General features: G+C 41.6%; 1 protein-coding gene across 8 annotated transcripts in view; it reads left to right on the top strand.

Annotated features, from left to right (window-relative positions):
- The window catches only part of LTBP1 (latent transforming growth factor beta binding protein 1), a 418,216-nt gene that overhangs the window by 153,836 nt on the left and 246,418 nt on the right, over positions 1–17,962 (top strand). For 4 of the 8 annotated variants that reach the window (XM_036872897.1, XM_036872896.1, XM_036872895.1 and 1 more), the window contains exon 5: positions 14,229–14,396. The exons of 1 other annotated variant lie outside the window; for it this stretch is intronic. In XM_036872897.1, the coding sequence (XP_036728792.1) occupies positions 14,229–14,396 (168 nt within the window). Of the gene's footprint in view, positions 1–14,014; positions 14,397–17,962 lie in introns of those variants that run through there. 3 more of the 8 variants (XM_036872903.1, XM_036872901.1, XM_036872902.1) reach the window with 2 other exon arrangements.

Raw genomic sequence — 17,962 nt, 5'->3', positions numbered from 1 at the left:
TACAAGTACTGTGGGTTCTCAACATCTTTGCAGTTACTGAAATGTGCCCTAGTCTCCATGAGGGCTGGCTGTCCCTGGATCTTCTTGGAGCTTTTCTCCCTTATTGCTTCACACAGCTTTACCATACCATTCCATCACTCCGGATAACATGCACCCCTCACATTGTGTTGTGGACGGAGACTCTGGCTAACACGTGTTCTGTTTGTACCCGTCCCTCTAACAGCTGCCTGTCCTGACATCTCAGAGCATCAAACATTGGGGTGGGCTTGTGATGGATAGAGAGTGGATGGCTCAGTTCTGCCATTTCCTCAAGACTACTGAAACACCTAGAGAATTGTTCTGCCTGGCCTGCTTTCAGTAGAACCTGATGTGTTACCACGTTTATGTCTGAGCAGCCATTAGGATTTTTAACAGAAGCATTCTTGGGTCTCAGGGATTCTTGCTCATATGGAATGGAGAATGTCCAGTTTAGAGTTTGTTAGTGAGTGCGGATAGGAACACTTTCAGTAACACTTCCGAAATCCCATTATACCTTTTATTCGTTCATCATTATTTTTAGTATGGGTTTTCAGGCAACCACAAAGCGGGGCGGGGGGGGGAGTGTGTATAAATTCATAGCAGACATGCTCTGCCATGTCTTGAACCTGGAAATATAGCGAAGTTAGAGGCCTCTTTTTAAAGGAGTTTAAAAAATACTCTTAGCAGAGAAAGTGATTCATAATGTTTCTTGTCAGAGATCCCAGTTTCCAAACCACACCTTAATATACCTCAAGAACATACAATACATATTTAACAAACCTGCTCTTGGTGTTGTAAATTATATTCATGTCTCTGAAGATCAGGAAATTTGGACATAGGCTCATTTACATTCTCCAAAGACACTGTGGATTCAATCCTGGTCTTTCTCCTCATCTATTTAGCACTTACCATACGCCAGCCACAGTGCTAATTGCTGCATATGCATTAATTCAGTATGTTACATTATAATATTAGTACATTGTTATTCTTTTTTTGAAATAAATTTATTTATTTAATTTTTGCCTACGCTGGGTCTTTGTTGCTGCACACGGGCTTTCTTTAGTTGCGGTGCGCGGGCCTCTCGTTGCAGTGGCTTCTCTTGTTGCGGAGCACGGGCTCTAGGCGCGCAGGCTTCAGTTGTTGTGGCACGTGGGCTCAGTAGCTGTGGCTCACGGGCTCTAGAGCGCAGGCTCAGTAGTTGTGGCGCATGGGCTTTGTTGCTCCGTGGCATGTGGGATCTTCCCAGACCAGGGCTTGAACCCGTGTCCCCTTCCTTGGCAGGTGGATTCTTAACCACTGCGCCACCAGGGAAGCCCATTAGAACATTGTTGGACTGTTTAAACTGTTACCGTACATGTTATGCATGTATTTGTTAGGAAACAAAAATATAACAAGGTATAAATTGCCAAAACAAAACTTGTTCATTGAAAAGATTGCCACTTTAGCTCTTCGTGTAAGTTCCTTTCAGGTGAGTCCAAAGTCAAAATTTGACTATATTTAAAAAATTTGTCAACTTTATTGTACGTAGGACTTTAATGACCTTGACACATTTAAAAAATTATCTGAATACAGAGATTCTAGGAGGAATTTTTTTAACAAAAATAATCCAAATGCAAAATAAGCCTTTCTAATCGGTGCGTTCCTATTGCCGTTTAAGATCCATTTCGATAGCTTTCAAACAAAATGAAGCAATCAGATCTTACCTGGAAACTGTGTAAGAACCAAAGTCCACAGTAGAATTTTACTTTCTTCTAGAGTTTTTAGTAGTAATTATGATCATGAAAGCAAACATTTGGAGGTGAAATTTTCCCATATTTAGAAGCTCTTGTGTGTTTTGCTCTGTAATTTATCACGGAGTAAGTGTTGCTGCTCATTTGAGTTTTTCCTCTAAGAGCTGACTGCGTGTAATGATAACCTCTTGAATTTGCATATTTAACAGCTTATGAATCATATTCATACAAATTATTTCATATGGCCCCTGCCACAGCCTTGTGAGGTAATGGGTTGGATGGCTTTATTCTGCATGTCTTTGTTCTACTCTTGATTGCAGGATTGGGAGGGTGGAGCCAGAGGGTGGTTTTACTGTATCCCATCTTGTTGAACCTCTATCCGTTTCTTGGACAAATAATACTTTTAACACTTATTCCATAAGACTGTTTGTTGTAAGAATGAAGTGAGATGGCATGTGACACCTAACGTGCTGCCAGATACATAGTCTGTGCTCCATCTCTGTTAATTTCCCTCCTTCATCCTGACCTTCCCATACGTGCTCCATCTTCATTTCTCTCCTTCATCCCAACCTTTCCAAGTGCCTTGTGTCATGTAATTTTCATAGTACTGCTCATTAAAAGTGTGGGAGAGGCACTGGGGTTTTGAGGAAAGAGCAGGGCTTGCATTGAACTCCCAGCTTCTACCATTTCCTAACAAAATGACCTTGGTCAAGTTTCTGATGAATGTCTCTGTAGTTTCCTAGTCTGTGAAATGGCTATGAGCGTAACTTACATGGCCGTGGTGTGTATTTGAGCTTTGTAGCTTAGTAAGCGCCAGTGCATGTTTCATGGGTCCATCAGTCACGCAGACAGTGCTCTGTACATTTAGAAAGGCCCACATATACTATTTCTATGTTCTCAGAATCTAGGCAAAAAACAAAGTGGAGAAGAAGAGTGTGTGTGTTTATATTATCTATTGCCGTGTAACCGAGCATTCCCAACCTTAGTGGTTTGAAGCAACAAGCATTATCTTACAGTTTCTGTGGGTCAGGAATTGGGAATTACCTTAGCTGATTCGTTCTGGCTCGGGTTCTTTTATGAAGTTTCAATCAGGGTATCAGGGAAGGGCAGCAGTCATCTGAAGGCTTGCCTGGGGCTGGAAGATCTGCTTTCAGGATTGCTCAATCACATGGTGATTGGCAGGAAGCTTCAGTTCTTTGTTGCGTGGGCCTCTCCTTAGACTCCTCAAGTATTCTCACAGCATGGGAGCTGGCTTCCCTCAGAATGAGCGATCCAGGAAAGAGAGTAGGATGGGAGCTGCAGTGCAGTGCCTTTTATGATCTAGTCTCTGAAGTCACAAACGATCACTCTGCTTTATTCTGTTCTTTAGACATGAGTTGCTGAGACCAGTCCAGGCTCAAGGGGAGGGGAATTGGACATCATCTCTTGAAGAAAGATGTAGCAAAGAATTTGTGGACACGTTTTAAAACCATCAGTGTTCAACAGGAGAGACATTAACTTGATGAGAGTCAAAAGGGAAAAGTTGAAAATGAGTAACCTAAAAAGAATTAGCTGACAGTTGAAAAACTTACAATGTGTAATTACACATCAGTAATTCATTTTTTATTGGCAACTAATCATTTTTCAATTTTATTTATGACATGATACTGGAGCATATTTAGATATAATATGACGACTTTGAGAAAAGCGATATTTAGGCTGAAATCTTGCCTAATGGTGAGATCTATTGAATTTGGCAGTAATCCCTTGGGGAGAGTAGCTGGGGCCATTTGATGGAGTCATTTAAAAACTGAGCCAGGGAGAAATTTGTGCTGGGGAAAAAAGAACTGACAGAATTGGTGTTCTGCAAGCATGGATATCCCTGATTCTATAATTCTAAATTACTTTAGAGATTTAAAAAATGCCAGTTTTCTTCTATATAACTAATGGCTTCAACAGTTTTTTCTTTCAGTTGAATCCATCAAACTTTGGAGGAGTTTTGATAGTTGCACAAATATTCCTATGTTCAGCTTCCTTAGTGCTTCTCAAAATAAAAGGCATTCAAATTTCTAATATTTTGTTTGTACTGGGTCTTCATTACCTACATGAAAGAGTTGGGATCTCTCAGAGGCACATCACTGTATCTACTCCTGGCCTGGCAGCTCCAGTAACTCAGAATGCCTGTCTAGGGCACAGTAGGTTTTGGTTTCCTTCCCTATCCTGTCTTTTCACTTTTTCTTTTCAAGCAAATTTAGGTTTTGTAAAGTGTGTAACAGGTCGTTTTCTTCCTTGTGTCTGCCTTTAATATAAGAGGGAAATTTCCCAGCCCCTTGTGGAAATAGTAGAACGTTGGTGGCATTCAACTCCTTTAATGTTTTTGTGACTTCCAGGTAATAGCTGTTGGAATGAAAGTCACTTCTCTGCCCTTTGCTTTGTCTGTCTTCCCCTGTATTCCCAGCCTGAGTTCATTTCCTCCCCCTGTGTTCTTTCCCATGTCACTCCCCTCTCGCCACATACTCTTTCCCGTTCCCAAAAAGGGAGAATCACCAGGTGGGACGTGTGTTAAAAATAGCAAAGGAGGATGAGAATACAAACTGTTTTCTTTGGCTTGATTGAGGCCAAGGGAATGTTGGAGGAGAGAAACATACATAAATAGAAGTATGTGCAAAGAGCCAAGAAAAAGTGGAAGGTTGGAATGTATGGTCATGCCTAGGTTGGTGAGAATCGTGGATGGGAGTGAAAGGATGAAAGGTGGAGAGAAAGGAGGAAAGGTTTTCTGGGGGTGGGGGGGTGGGGGGGAGGAAACTGTGTGAGAAGGAGGCGTGTGAGTGAGGATCGTTGGACGGTCCTGCCCGGCTGATTCCCTGGCTGTATGTGTTGTTGCTGAAGTCGAGGCTAGATTGGATGTAGGTGGGCAGGAGTCTTCATTTCCTTTGAAGGAGTTTGATTTTGTTGGAAATATTTGCTTTAACAATTACATAGACTAAATGGAATCCTATTTCTCCAAGCATATAGTAGAGATAATTGGGGACCCTCATGGGGAATGGCCCCTACTCTGTCAAGCTTGTGAGTAAGTCATGAAATTTGTTCCTTGGTACACACGCAGCCCAGTAGATATGGATGATTTTAGTCAGACTTGCTTCTCCATGTGCAAGCAGACAGATGTTATTTATGGAAATGGTGAGCGATAGACCGATAACAAGTGCCTCCATTGACTTCTTTTTGGAAAAACAACAAATGTGGGGATAAATAAAACCTAATTCTGTTCTAAAATTAAGGGATAGAAAATTCGAATCATGTGAAGCATGTCTAGCCCACTGCTTCTGTAAGGAGCCCACACAAACTGGCCAGATTGAATGAGTGTTAGAGATGGAAGACAGGTAAGTGTTTACTGCCCTGCAACTTGTTCTTTTGATTCAGAGACAGTGCTGAAGTCCTTCTCTTAAGCCTCTTCCGCTGCCCTGGCCGCAGTGTGGAAGCTAGAGAGTTAACGCTGCGGAGAACGCTGACATAGGTTCTTTGAGGGAAGTGGAGACTTTTCACATGAAAAAGTGCGTCTTTTCAATGGTATTTATCCCTCCGGAGGTGAACTCTTAGAGTAACATCTTGAACCATGATGCCAAAAAACTCCTCTAAAAATCCCTGAGCAAACTTATTTAACCCTCGCCAAGTGTGCTTGCCACAGTTGTCAGGATTCTAGATCCAGGCCGTGAATTACACTCTCAATTCCGAATTGAGAAAGTGGGTATATTGTGCTCCCTCCCGTTATTCTTTATTACTTTTAAACACAAGACACATTAAGTCTTGTGTTTCTTCAACTCTGCAATCACAGCATCTCAAATACCACTGTTCATTCTGGAGGGGCTGGTGCTCTGGTATTAAGAATTAGGAGCAGAGGAGAGATTTTCACATGCTCTAGATGGGGCTTTTTAAAGTCATGTTGAAGAAAACACCACGGGACAGTGGCCTGCTGCAGTTGTAGGACACCAGAACTGAGGAGGGTACCCCATGAAGTATGCCTGGTCGGTTGAATCCCCTCAGGGTCTATGATGTTAAAGAAAAATATTTTACAGAAAAGGTCAGAAAATGAAAATGTCAGAAAGGCATCCGTTTGTTTTGCTAGTTCTCTACTTTTATTACCAACTATATTTTCTTTCCCCAAATATACTGGGTCAGATCCTGCTGGGTGAGTAAACTACTTATTGGGTAAAAGTTAGCTTCTTTTGACTGTAAAATATATTATACCTTGAAACATATTTGATTTTGTTCCAGGGATAAAAATAGGACCTTTTATTATATTTCTAGAGAAGAGAGCTTAGGTTTGGTATTTAAAGAGAGAAAACTCCAGGGAGAAAAAGGAAAGATTAAAACAATTCCATAGTCTCAAGGTGTGCTTTCTAAAGTCCTACTGGGGGTAGTGGAGTCAGGCTGGCAGGGCAAGGTTGAAGTTGAGAAAACGTGCGATTCTAGGTGAAAATCTTTTTTTTTTTTTTTTAATTAATTAATTAATTAATTTATGGCTGTGTTGGGTCTTCGTTTCTGTGCGAGGGCTTTCTCTAGTTGCGGCAAGTGGGGACCACTCTTCATCGCGGTGCGCGGGCCTCTCACTATCACGGCCTCTCTTGTTGCGGAGCACAGGCTCCAGACGCGCAGGCTCAGTAATTGTGGCTCACGGGCCCAGTTGCTCCGCGGCATGTGGGATCTTCCCAGACCAGGGCTCGAACCTGCGTCCCCTGCATTGGCAGGCAGACTCTCAACCACTGCGCCACCAGGGAAGCCCCCTAGGTGAAAATCTTAGTCCTTAAATCTCGAGTCAAGCTAAAACAAAGATTAAATTAGTGAAATGGGAAATGAGACCCGACTCCTAAAATAAGTGGAAATTTGGGATGAAATCTACCATCTTTATCGCTGGACTTTTGGTTAGTCCCTCTCCCAATCTCCCTGAGCTGGGAACCAAAGTGTATTTCTCTTTTTGGGTGGATTTTATGGCCTAGTGGCAATTCACATCAGACTCGAAGAATCTGGGTAGTAGTGTTTTTAATTTCCTAGTTGTTCTTAGCCTAACAAAGGGAATGAATACTAAGTAAATCAGAAGTATATTAAAAAATTAAACTCCTTAGACATCATCATCAATTTTATTTATCAAATTAGTGGAAGTTTTCCCTTATGTGTCAATTTGATTTTTGCATAATACATTGTGGAATTTTGGGAGCAAGTAATTGTCTGTTTTTCTTTTGAAAAAGTGCTTGAGAAATTTGTTTCCTGTTTATTCAGTTATTCTGTCATTGGCATGTTTAATTGAAAATTTTTACTTTATATCATTGGCCATTTTTTGGTAATGTTTTAATGATTTTAGGGGAAAATGTTTTGTAATGATTGTAGGGTTTCCTGAATAACAACTTGTGCTTTCCCTTGATCTGAAGCTTTTATGACTAAAACATTTCTCTCTGACAAATATAGCATAAAATAAATGTTTTGAGGCTAAAGGTTTCATAGAAGTGTTCTTTATTTTTTTTAAAAAATTACTGACAGTTATCCCTTAGATAAATATTATTTCCTTAGTTCTCTGTCAGTGGAGTTTATTCATTCATTCGATATTTCTTGAGCACTTGCTATGAGACACATGTTGAGTATTTAGTAGTGACCAGACACATTCCCGCCCTCATGGAGTCTGTGTTTTTATGACAATAATCCAATGCTAAATCTATAAAGCATACTTATAAACAGGAAACGTAAAGCAGGACACAGGGAATCAATGTGTGTGTGGTGTTGCAGTTTTATGCCAGGTAGTCGGGAAAAACCTCCTGATCATGTGACGTTCTGGTGAAGTCTTGAAGGTGAGGGAGGAAGGCATGTATATCTGGGGAAGAGTATTCTAGGCAGAGGGAACAGGAGGTTCCCTGAGATATGAATGTGCCCAGTATGTGAAGAATAGCAAGGAGGCCAGAGTGAGTGCTTTGGGAACACGTGTAAGAGACAAGGTCGGGGAGCTCACAGCTTGTGGAGAGCCCAGTAGGCCCTTGTGAGGCCTTTGGCTTGTATTCTGAATGAGATGGGAAGCCACTGAAGGGAGGAGTGCCATGATCTGACTGCCATACGTTAAAGGATGCACCGAATGCCGTGTGGGAGAAAGGTGTAGGAGGGCAAAGTTGGAAGCAGGAAGTCCGGCTGGGAGACTGTTGAAATAATCCAGACAGAAGATGATAGTGAATTGCACCAGTGTTTGCCATGAAGGTGGTGAAAAATTGTCCCCTCTGGAAATAGAGTTAACAGGGTTTGCATGTTGTATTGAGTCTCAGATGACCAAAAAAGGGTCAAGAATAGACTTGCCATTTTCAGAGATGAGGGAAGACTTGAAAAGGAACAGGTTTGGATGTGGATACAGAGAGGGACCAAAGCTTAGTTTTGCATGTTTTCTTGGGACAGCCACTAGACCTTAGACACCTACCTAGCAAAGTCTCATAAGCAGCTGGACAGCTGGATTCTTGGACACACACAAATACACACATCTGCAGTACTCATATGCACATATACAAGGTCGAGGGGTCCAGGCTAGAGTTAAACATTTTCTATACAGAAATCTGTAGCTGGTATCCAAATCCATGAGATAAGACAGGATAATAGCATCTGGGAAGTCAGTATGGAAAGGAAAAGGCTACAAAGACTGAGCTCTAGGGCCTTCCCCTGGACACGATCACGAGGAGCAGTGGCCGGCAAGGTAGGGGAGAACCGTGAGAGAACAGGGTAACCTAGAAGCCAGGTAAAGAAGGAGGATCACGAAGCAGAGTGGTTCTTCTGTGTCAAATAGGCTGGAAGTTTGAGTCATAAGGAGCCAGAGGATTTACTGTTGGTTTTGGCAACATGGGGGCCAGTGCTGACCTTCACAAGGGCAGCTTTGGTGAAGGGTTGACAGCAAAAGCTTGGCTGTGGCAGGTTCAAGAGAGAATGGGAGGGGAGGTGGTGGAGGCAGCCAGTAGGGCGGCTCTTTTGAGGGGTTTTTCTTTAAGGAGAGCTGGGAAATAGAGTGGCAGCTGCAAGAGAGTGGAATGGGGACGATGCGAGGAGAGGTGTTTTCGACGGATGGGGCACAGTACAGCGGGTTTGCCTGCTGATGGAAATGAACGGGGAGGAAGTCTTTCGGCAAGAGAGGAAGGGGATCCATTGCTTTAGTGGAAGGGTTGGCCTTAGGTAGAACCACCTCCTTCATCGGGAGGAAGGCGGGACAACTGTAGATCCAGGTAAGGTGGTAGGCCTGGCTTCGTAGCTTCTATTTTCTCCATGAAATAATAAGGGAAGTCATACTTGAGTGTTCACTAGTTAATCATCTGCTGCATTTCTGCCAAGTGAATATTTTGGGGACTGTAGTTACATTTTTAAACATGGCTTATGTTTAGTGCCTGCTTTTTGAGAAATAAGCAATTCTTCAAGAAACTCAGAATATATCCAGAAACGTATTCTTGTATTAAATGATTTAATATACTCGCCTTCTTTGCCTCGTTATAGGCCTGTCTCTTTACATGTATAAAAATGGAAAGAAATCATACATGTGTCTGTAAGAGATGAGTAAGTGTTAGTTTCCTTCAGTGAATATGAAGGGAACATGGAAAGGGGGAGGAAGCACAGGTGTTTTAGTTTATATCACCTGCGTAGCAACTCTCTCTCTACCTCTTCATTTAGTTAGTTCTATGTGGAAAAACTCCAAGAGGTGGTACTGGAAAGTAACCCTAGATTCTTATCTGAGGAAGTGCCCACAGCAGAACTAGAGATCTCTGAGTTTCCTTCCCTCTTGGAGAATTTTCCATGACTGGGGCAATCTGATGAAGTAATAGATTTGATACTGATTTCTATTTACAATAGCACCTTTCTTGAGGAACAGAGTATTCTGTGGGCATTATTTTAAGAGTCCTGGAGGAGTTAAGCAAGCCTGGAGAGCCGAACGATCAAGTCTTGTTATTCTAAGCATTATTTAATACGTTTATGATTTGTCCTTCAAACAATTCTTGGCCTCCCGGCAGGCAATGGATTGCAAAATGGGCGAATGAGCTGTTAGCTCAGTTTTCCTCCCACGTGACCTGGGTATTGAATCGGCTCCGAAGTCCCACTCAGTCAACAGGGCAGGATGCTTCTCCTTCGCAGAGGATATCGCCGGTGCTGGTTGGCCCCCCCCTTGTTGAAGTTGGATGAATGCTGATGTGCTGTCGCAGCATTCTGGTTGAATGCAGAGGCGAGACTCTTTGTTCATGACCTCTGATGTGAGTCTTGAACTTGTTATATTTATTTCTTTAGCTGCCTTTGCTTTTGGTCACATCCTAGTTTAATGACTGAAAGATGGCAGCTAGACTGAAGTCCATTTGTCAAGAACAGTGTTCACATTTTTGATTTTGCTCTGTCGTTAATGATTGGGAAGCAGAAATGAAAGCTTTTTATATTGGGGAGGGTATCGGCTCCACTTCCATCCCATTTGCCATTCAGTCTGAACGTCTGTGGTTTGTTTTAACCCACGTGCCAGCACCTCTTCTTGGAGGTATGAATGCACACAGGGTCTGGCAGAAGCTGCAGACGGGATGTTGACTTTTGAGTGTCTTGACTGACTGACTAGGAGGCCCAGTGGAGGTGCTATGTGGCTCCAGGCAATCTGTTTCTAGCCAAGGACTCTAAAACCCAAAGTTTGAAAGTGCCTGGTTAACATTTCTCGGGCTGATTTACCTACAGGGTAACTCACATGTTTTTGTCAGAGGGACCAAGCAAGAAAACTGTGCCAACAGTTGCCCTGTTAACTCCTGACTCGTCTGACTTTGGCTTCTCAGATTTGTAATTCTTAATCAGCCAATGGGTGCAGCTAGGGATGATCTTCTTCCACTGATTTGACCCGTGGGCTTCACTCTCATCTCTGGTGAAGCAAGGCTCTTGGACCAGAGTGGCCTCCAGCATCCTGTGGGCCCCGATCTCTGTGGGGTTGTACAGTCATCCTTTGAGTCACTTTGTTCCACATTTATTGGGTTACCTACTTTACAGAAGGCACTAGGGGTCCTTAGGTATTAATTTATTCAAGGCATTTGAGGAAGATGCCTCTTAAACAGCAAATGGCCTGTGTAGGAAAGGCCACTGTCACTGAAGTCCCACTGAACTCTTGAGAGATGAGTAGTATTGTCTTCAGCTTGTCACACTGAGGAATTTGAAACTCAGAGCACTGTATGTTAGTTTTGTGTACTTTAAAACTCTTTACACAATACCCTAGATAATGTGGAAATGATTTTAAAGTAGTGGAAATGATTTTAAAGGAGTGAACACAGGAGAGAATATTATCTAATGCATTTAATGTTTACGGAGATCCTCTCAGAGCTATGGATGGCAATCTAGTGTCAAACAGTTAAGTTTTTCAATGCTGATTTTGAGATTGTGGAAAACTTAACTAATAATAATGGAGAAGTATTATAAATGCTTCCTGTAGACACAAGAGGATCATCTGAGAATATAAGGGTCTCTTTTAGAATTAGATTACTTTATAGCAGAATGCTTATAAAACACGAGGGGGGAAATATGAAATGAAATTTATTTTCTGCTTCCAAGAAGATGTGAACATTATAAAAATCAGAATTAAGTCATATGAAACTGTCTCTGCCTCTTCAAAATACAGATGATTCCAGACCAAAAAGAATTTTTTTGGGCAAAGAAACATACTAAGTTTTTTTAAAAACAATAAGCTCAGAGAATCTCAAGGGCCTATAAAGTGACTACTATAGCTGGGAGGTAACATGGGCATAATGATTAAGGGCTTGCTTTCTTTGGATGTCTCAGTTCGCTGAAGTGAGCATAATTTAGGTGATGGTATGAGCATCTGCATGGCAGCTGCTGGTACTGAGAGTTAATGCCAGAGAAGACAAAATAGTTGGCACACCATTTCCAACTTCATTATTGTTCCAAGGGCCAGAAAAAAAATAGAAGTTTATATTCTTTTGAAGTGGGACGATGTTGTCTCTTTTTTGTCTTGGGCTTCACACACTTACACACACACAGTATTCTCAAGATATTTGTAAGCTTGGTCTGACAACTTAGAGTAAGCTGATTTTTTTTTTTCTTCTACTGTAAAAAAAAAAAAATCAAACTAGGTGAGTTTTGTCTGTTGTAGAATCAGCATTCCATTGTAGTTTTTAAAATTTATGAGGTATAGTCCTAGAGAAATTTTAAATGTCCTGAAAACATTTAAAGCACTGGTTTGAAAACTGTGTGTCTTTAAATAAAGTTTTATTGGGACATAGCCACACTCATTCATTGACATACTGTTGTTGACAGTCTGCTTTCCTGCTACCGCAGCAGAGTTGAATAGTTGCAACAGAGTCCTTTAGGCCTACGGCTCTAAAATATTTACTATTTGGCTGTTTGTGGAAAAAATTTCTGGATGCCATCTTGCAAGGGGCTGGAAGACCTGGTTGGCCACTAGGATATCTTCCCACCCCAGACTATGTGTCTTGATCTCCTGCATTAGAACCACAGGTGAATGAGAAACAGTCTTGGAAAACCATTTGAAAAGAATTGAGGGTATTTCTGCTCCAGAAGAATCATTTTCTTTTAAGTGAGAGGGACCCAAGTGGATCTCTTCAGGTCCCTTGTAACTTCAGCTTTCTTGGCTTCTGTGGTAATGTCTGTGAGGAGTTGAAGGGCTGTCAGGTGGAAGAGGCATTCGATTGTGAGACTGTGGGGAGGTGAATTAGGATTAATGGGTGCAGCTGACTGTGAGGACATAACTTCAGCTTAAGAATAGCACTTGTTAGGAACTGCCCATAACTAGAAAGTGCCATCTTAGCGGGTAATGAGCTCCCTGTCACTAGAGGTGTTCAAATAAAAGTTGTCAGAAAACCTTTGATGTCCCATTCCAACCTTGAAATTCTAACGGCTCCTTTGGTTAAGGTTTTTGTTTCCAAGCTCAGATTTGACCACATTTTATTTTGTTGTGAGCCTTCAGAGGCTTCTTGGATGATTTTCTGAAAACACAATGCTGGTCAAACCAAAGCAATATAAAGGGGGAGAATCTCTTCTGTTGGGCAGGGGATGGTAGAAGATAGGCTGACCCAAAGGCAGGCTTTCCTTTGCCCACTGCAGTAACACAGTGACCACAGGAAGGGCACTGCTTCCAATCAGCCTTAAGGCTTCAAAGATGAATCATGTCTCTTCTGCTCTCTTGAGCTGCTGCTACCATTTTTGCTCTCTGCTTAGGCTCCTGGGAAGCGGAAGGACCTGGCTGGGGGCATTTCACAAATGTGGATGTCAAAATAGGGTTTCTGTATTGTGCTTTGCCCGAGTTTATATTGGGGCCTGGCTGCAAGTGGCAATCCTGGATGAGGCCATCCCTTCTCTGTTGTTATTGCACAAAAGCAGCCGTAGACAGTATGTAAATGCACGAGTGGCTGTGTTCCAATAAAACTTTATTTACAAAAGCAGGCAGTGGGCCAGATTTGATCCTAGGGGCATTGCTTGCTGACCCCTGATAAACATTGAAATTTAAAACTGGCTGGAAAACATCATTTCTAATTCTCTCATGTTTTGGAGAAAAGGTGAAATGACAGGTCCAGAGTCATAGCATGGTTGAGCCAGGATTACCACCCAGAATCTGACTTGAAGATGAGTGTCCATTATGTGATATTGTGCCGCCTCTGCTGTGTAACAGGTGATAGCATCTGGTTTTTAAAAGAGGGCTGTATGAATGAAAGAAATACCTCCTTTAGGTGGCTTGTGAGGAGCCGCAGTGAGAGCTCCAGGGTGGCATTTTAACCGAGGCAATCCTTTAGCCCAGGGACTTGGCCTCCTTTTTCTTAGATGGACCCTGTTCACAGTAAAACAAAATTTAGGTTGCATAAATTTATATGGAGAAGGAGTGCCCGGAGTTGTGAAAAAGCACTGGGCTCCTGCAGCTGCGTCACAGGATTTGATCACTTCAGCTGGGAGTGCCAGGAGATTTGAGACAGATGTTTTCAGACATGCTGCATGCCTAAAACATTTCCAGGGGTCGGGCTGCAAATAGTGACTTAATAAGTGGAGGAACAGGGAAAGTATGCAAGTCGAGGACACAAGAGTTTATTCACCACTAGGTGCACGGCCAACCTCTGTGCATTACATCTGCCTGTCAGGGCTGGCTCTTTCATCTGTCGTGCCCTCCGTACTGCTCTTTGTCTGCCCGTGAATAAAGTGCAGCATTGTGGTTAGTAATCCCACTCCAGTGACTCGACTTCAAATGTGGTTTTGGAGTGCATCCCAGAGTTCTGTTTGCTAAGCTTCCTACTCCTGTTTCAGAGACACCACTGGATACAGAGCAGCGAGCACTAAAGGCTTCCCTCTTTCCTTAACCTGTCGGGTTGTGGGCTCTCTCTTTCCCCCTCTCCCTCCTTTCCTTTCTCTTTTTCCTTTTTTTTTTTTTTTTTTTTTTTTTTTTAAACTTCCAAGGCAAGTTCATGGATACTAAGCTGATGTGTTTGTTGTTCTTTTTCTCCCTGCCTCCACTCCTAGTGAGTAACCACACTGGCCGCATCAAGGTGGTCTTTACTCCGAGCATCTGTAAAGTGACCTGCACCAAGGGCAGCTGTCAGAACAGCTGTGAGAAGGGGAACACCACCACTCTTATTAGTGAGAACGGTCACGCTGCCGACACCCTGACAGCCACGAACTTCCGAGTGGGTGAGTTCTAACTGTCCTTGCTGACTAGAGTTTGAGATCGTAGCATTTAGACACCCCCTCCATTCACACTGCTCTCTGCTTGAATGGGTTTCTGTCTATGAGTACGCATATGCTGCTTTCACGAGATCCTTTAAATTACTTTCAGAATAATTTTTAACTTGGTATTTGGTTTCTGAGAGAGATGGCAAGGAGAGTATTGCCCCTAATTGTTTATCATGTATACAGCCTTGTGGTGATGGGGAGGTATTAGTAGGACAGAAGGGAAGAGGCTTTAAATTAAGAACCTGATGTACAGCTTGCATTGATCAATTTCAGATTTTATCTGCTCAGTGATAAGTAGAATTTTTGTTAGATTTGACTCACGTTATAAAATCTGGATGGTAGTGGTTAAATTTAAACTTTTATGTCATAAACAGCCAGGTTCTAAAAAGTTTCTAAAAATTGTCAAAAATCTGTATTTCAGTTGTAGAAAGGGATACAGACTTGCATCTTTTGCCACGTTTCTGCTGTGTATCAAAAGGCTAAATTATAAGTTGATATATGACATGGATTTGGGGGAAGATATGCTAGTGGATTACTGTCAGCACTTAAAGCCTTTTAATCTTTCATAATTTAAATACGAACTATGGTAGTTACTGCAAAAAGGCTTTTTACTTTTAAATTCTTGTTTCTTTTTTACTACTTTGTAAATGGAGAAAGTATTGTGGACCACTGAATGCTGTCACACTGCCATGTTGTCATGCAATATGGTATTTTTGTCACGGAAAAATGTCTTTTATTATTTTTTGACCAATTATGGTTTGCCATGTGTACTCAAATAATCACAGACACCCATGATACTTTATGAGTTACTCACAAGAATAACCCAAATGTCAGACAGATAATAACACTGGCTAGATCTGGTCTTTTTATGGAATATTGCTGTTTAGTCTTGAGAGCATGTGTCTAGGGGGTGGGGGGGGGCTGTCTGTTTCAAACTGATTTCCATCAAGACAAAATACAAGGAGGCAGTTTGAAGTCCTTATTAGCTCTTTGATTATCCTACGGTTTTACTGTGACTCCGGTTTCTTTTGAGGTCAAAGCACTGTTCTTGATAGTCTATACTTGGAAAAAACATGTGCCCATAGATACTATTTAAAGGGGTATTGTTAATTTCCTGGCTATGATAGGGGTACTTCAGGCATATTTTTTAGAAGAATTTAACTGTTAGGTGCCAAATGGCACACTATGCTTTAGCAGGACAGAGAGCTGAGTCTACTGGGAAGTGTGTTAAACTGATGATCAGGAAACTAGATTCTGGTCCTGGTCCTGCCAGTAACTAGCAAATCCACCGGGTGCGACAGTTAATATTTCTGGACCTTAGTGTTTCTCATCCATAAAATAAATGGCTTATATTTAGTGATGTCTAAAATTCAGTCCCTCTCTAAAATCCTAGGACTTTTTATCAGTAATAAGCAAAATTGTTTTTCGGCTTTTTTACAGGGCTATAGACAAGGAAGAGAAAAAGCAATTCCCAATTAGGTTATTACGGGCTAAATGGTTTATTCCCATTTTTACTCTCCTTGATTGCCTTCCTTACTCTCATTGCTTTTCTTCCTCATCATCGATAATGTCTGCTCCTCTTCCTTTTGGCATTTTTCATAAACCTTTACAGTAGGAATGACAAAGTCATTGGGTGGGTGGTAATTTTTTGGCTTAAAGCGTATTCACTTCGAAACTAAATATTTGAAGGCTTTGAGAAGCAGAGGAAGTCTACTTGTTAAAACATGCTGCACACTTTCCTCTCTGGCATTAGAGCAGATGTTTAGGAACAGGATACACACAGCCTATTCAAAATACAAAACGGAACACAAGTATTTACCCAAAAATCTCAAAACTGGCCCTAAAACTCTGCCACAAAAGGATTGGCAAAGTAGTTTAATTTTAAAAAATAATAGTAAAAGGGAGAGGGCATAGTAATGAATAGTTTCACATTGGAAATCATGGGAATTGTTTCATTTATATCCTGAGCTATTTCTCTTCTGTACTTCAAATCAAATATAGGGTAATTTGACAGACAAGTTTTAAAAATTATTTTACTGAAGATGGTAATTTTGTAGAATTTAGAGATTATGATTCTCTAGAAATACAGAGAATTTCAAAATTCATTTTTAGGCATGTAAGATATCTTCTGGGGATTTACTGGTTTAATATAATTTTATTACTTACAGAAAGTGGTTTTCTAATTGATTTTTTCTCACTATCTATATTTACAATATGTTAAATCTTTTGACAAATAAGATGTGTTACATGGAAAATAGTAGTTTGAGGACAATTCAAAATGTATTGTAACTTGTCAGCTCCTCTTTGGCCTCTGATATTTAAGGCTACTAAAAGGTGGGGACTGGCAAACTTTAAGGGGCCAGATAGTAAATATTTTAGACTTTGCAGCCCATACAGTGTGCGTCACAAGCACTCAACCCTGTGTGGTATCGTGACAACAGCCAGATATGGTAGGTACGGGAAGGGTGTGGCTGCATTACAAAAACAGTCAGTGGGCTGAATTTGACTCTAGTGCCAGCGTTTGCTGACCCCTGCCCCAAGGAGTCAAAATAATACAGGGAAAACCATATAGATTTCATAGTTAAGGCACCTTAATTAAATAATCCATTTTGATGATCAGAAGAGCAGAAATAATTTTTAACATTTCCATGGTGATGTCCAGTTATCTTGAAAGAGGTAGAATGGATATTATTGTCACCATTGTTTTGGCCAAGGAGACTGAGGTACACTGGCTTAAGTGAGTCTCCCTTCATTACACAGCAATTCAGTTAGCTGGGACTAGAGCCCAGGTCTCCCTGTGTCCTCTTTAACTCTCTGGGGTCTGACTGTGATGTGTAGGAGGGACAAGTAAAGGAAGAACCTGAGGGAGTTGGGTTTTCTGGGAAGGCCGGATGGTATAACAGAGAATTAGCAACCGGGAGTCAAATAGCCCTGGGTTCGAATGCTGCCTTCTTCACATCCATTGGTCGTGCTTACCTAGTTCACTGTCCTTTCCAGGTTCAGGTCACTCATCCACACAATGCAGGTGATCATAGGTAGGTGGTGGGTTTAGTAGGCACAGGGGTGACATAGGTCCCTGCCTCCCTTTTTTGTGCTGCTCCTGTTTTTTCTTTCTGGTCTGTGGTGACTATGAGTCTGGGCTGGTTCAGATGTGAGAGGCAGGTGCATTTCTTGTGACAGTTAAGCATGTACTCTCTTTTCCTGGGAATTCAGTGGGAGAAGTAACCTTAACTTCTACTTAATGTGACTCTAAAAGTGAGGCCTGAATGAAGATGATGTCCGAGGGAAGTACTCTGAGATTCTAAGATAAACTCATTTTTGTGAATGTGATACTGACATGATATAACAGAATATTTACATTAAAGGGAATTTTCTGTAAAGCAAACTCTAGATATGACTTTTGTTGTGGCATTCTGACCTTTGCCTCCTTGCACTTTCCTGCCTTTGCCTTTTTACAGAATGGAAACATATCCCCAGTTTTAATGGCTTTTTTGCTTTTTATGGGGGTATAATGAAGATGACCT

This window comes from Balaenoptera musculus, chromosome 13 (genome assembly GCF_009873245.2).
Source record: "Balaenoptera musculus isolate JJ_BM4_2016_0621 chromosome 13, mBalMus1.pri.v3, whole genome shotgun sequence".
Classification (NCBI taxonomy): Eukaryota; Metazoa; Chordata; class Mammalia; order Artiodactyla; family Balaenopteridae; genus Balaenoptera; species Balaenoptera musculus.
The sequence above is the reverse complement of the archived record's forward strand: the minus strand, read 5'-3'. Positions and strand labels throughout refer to the sequence as shown.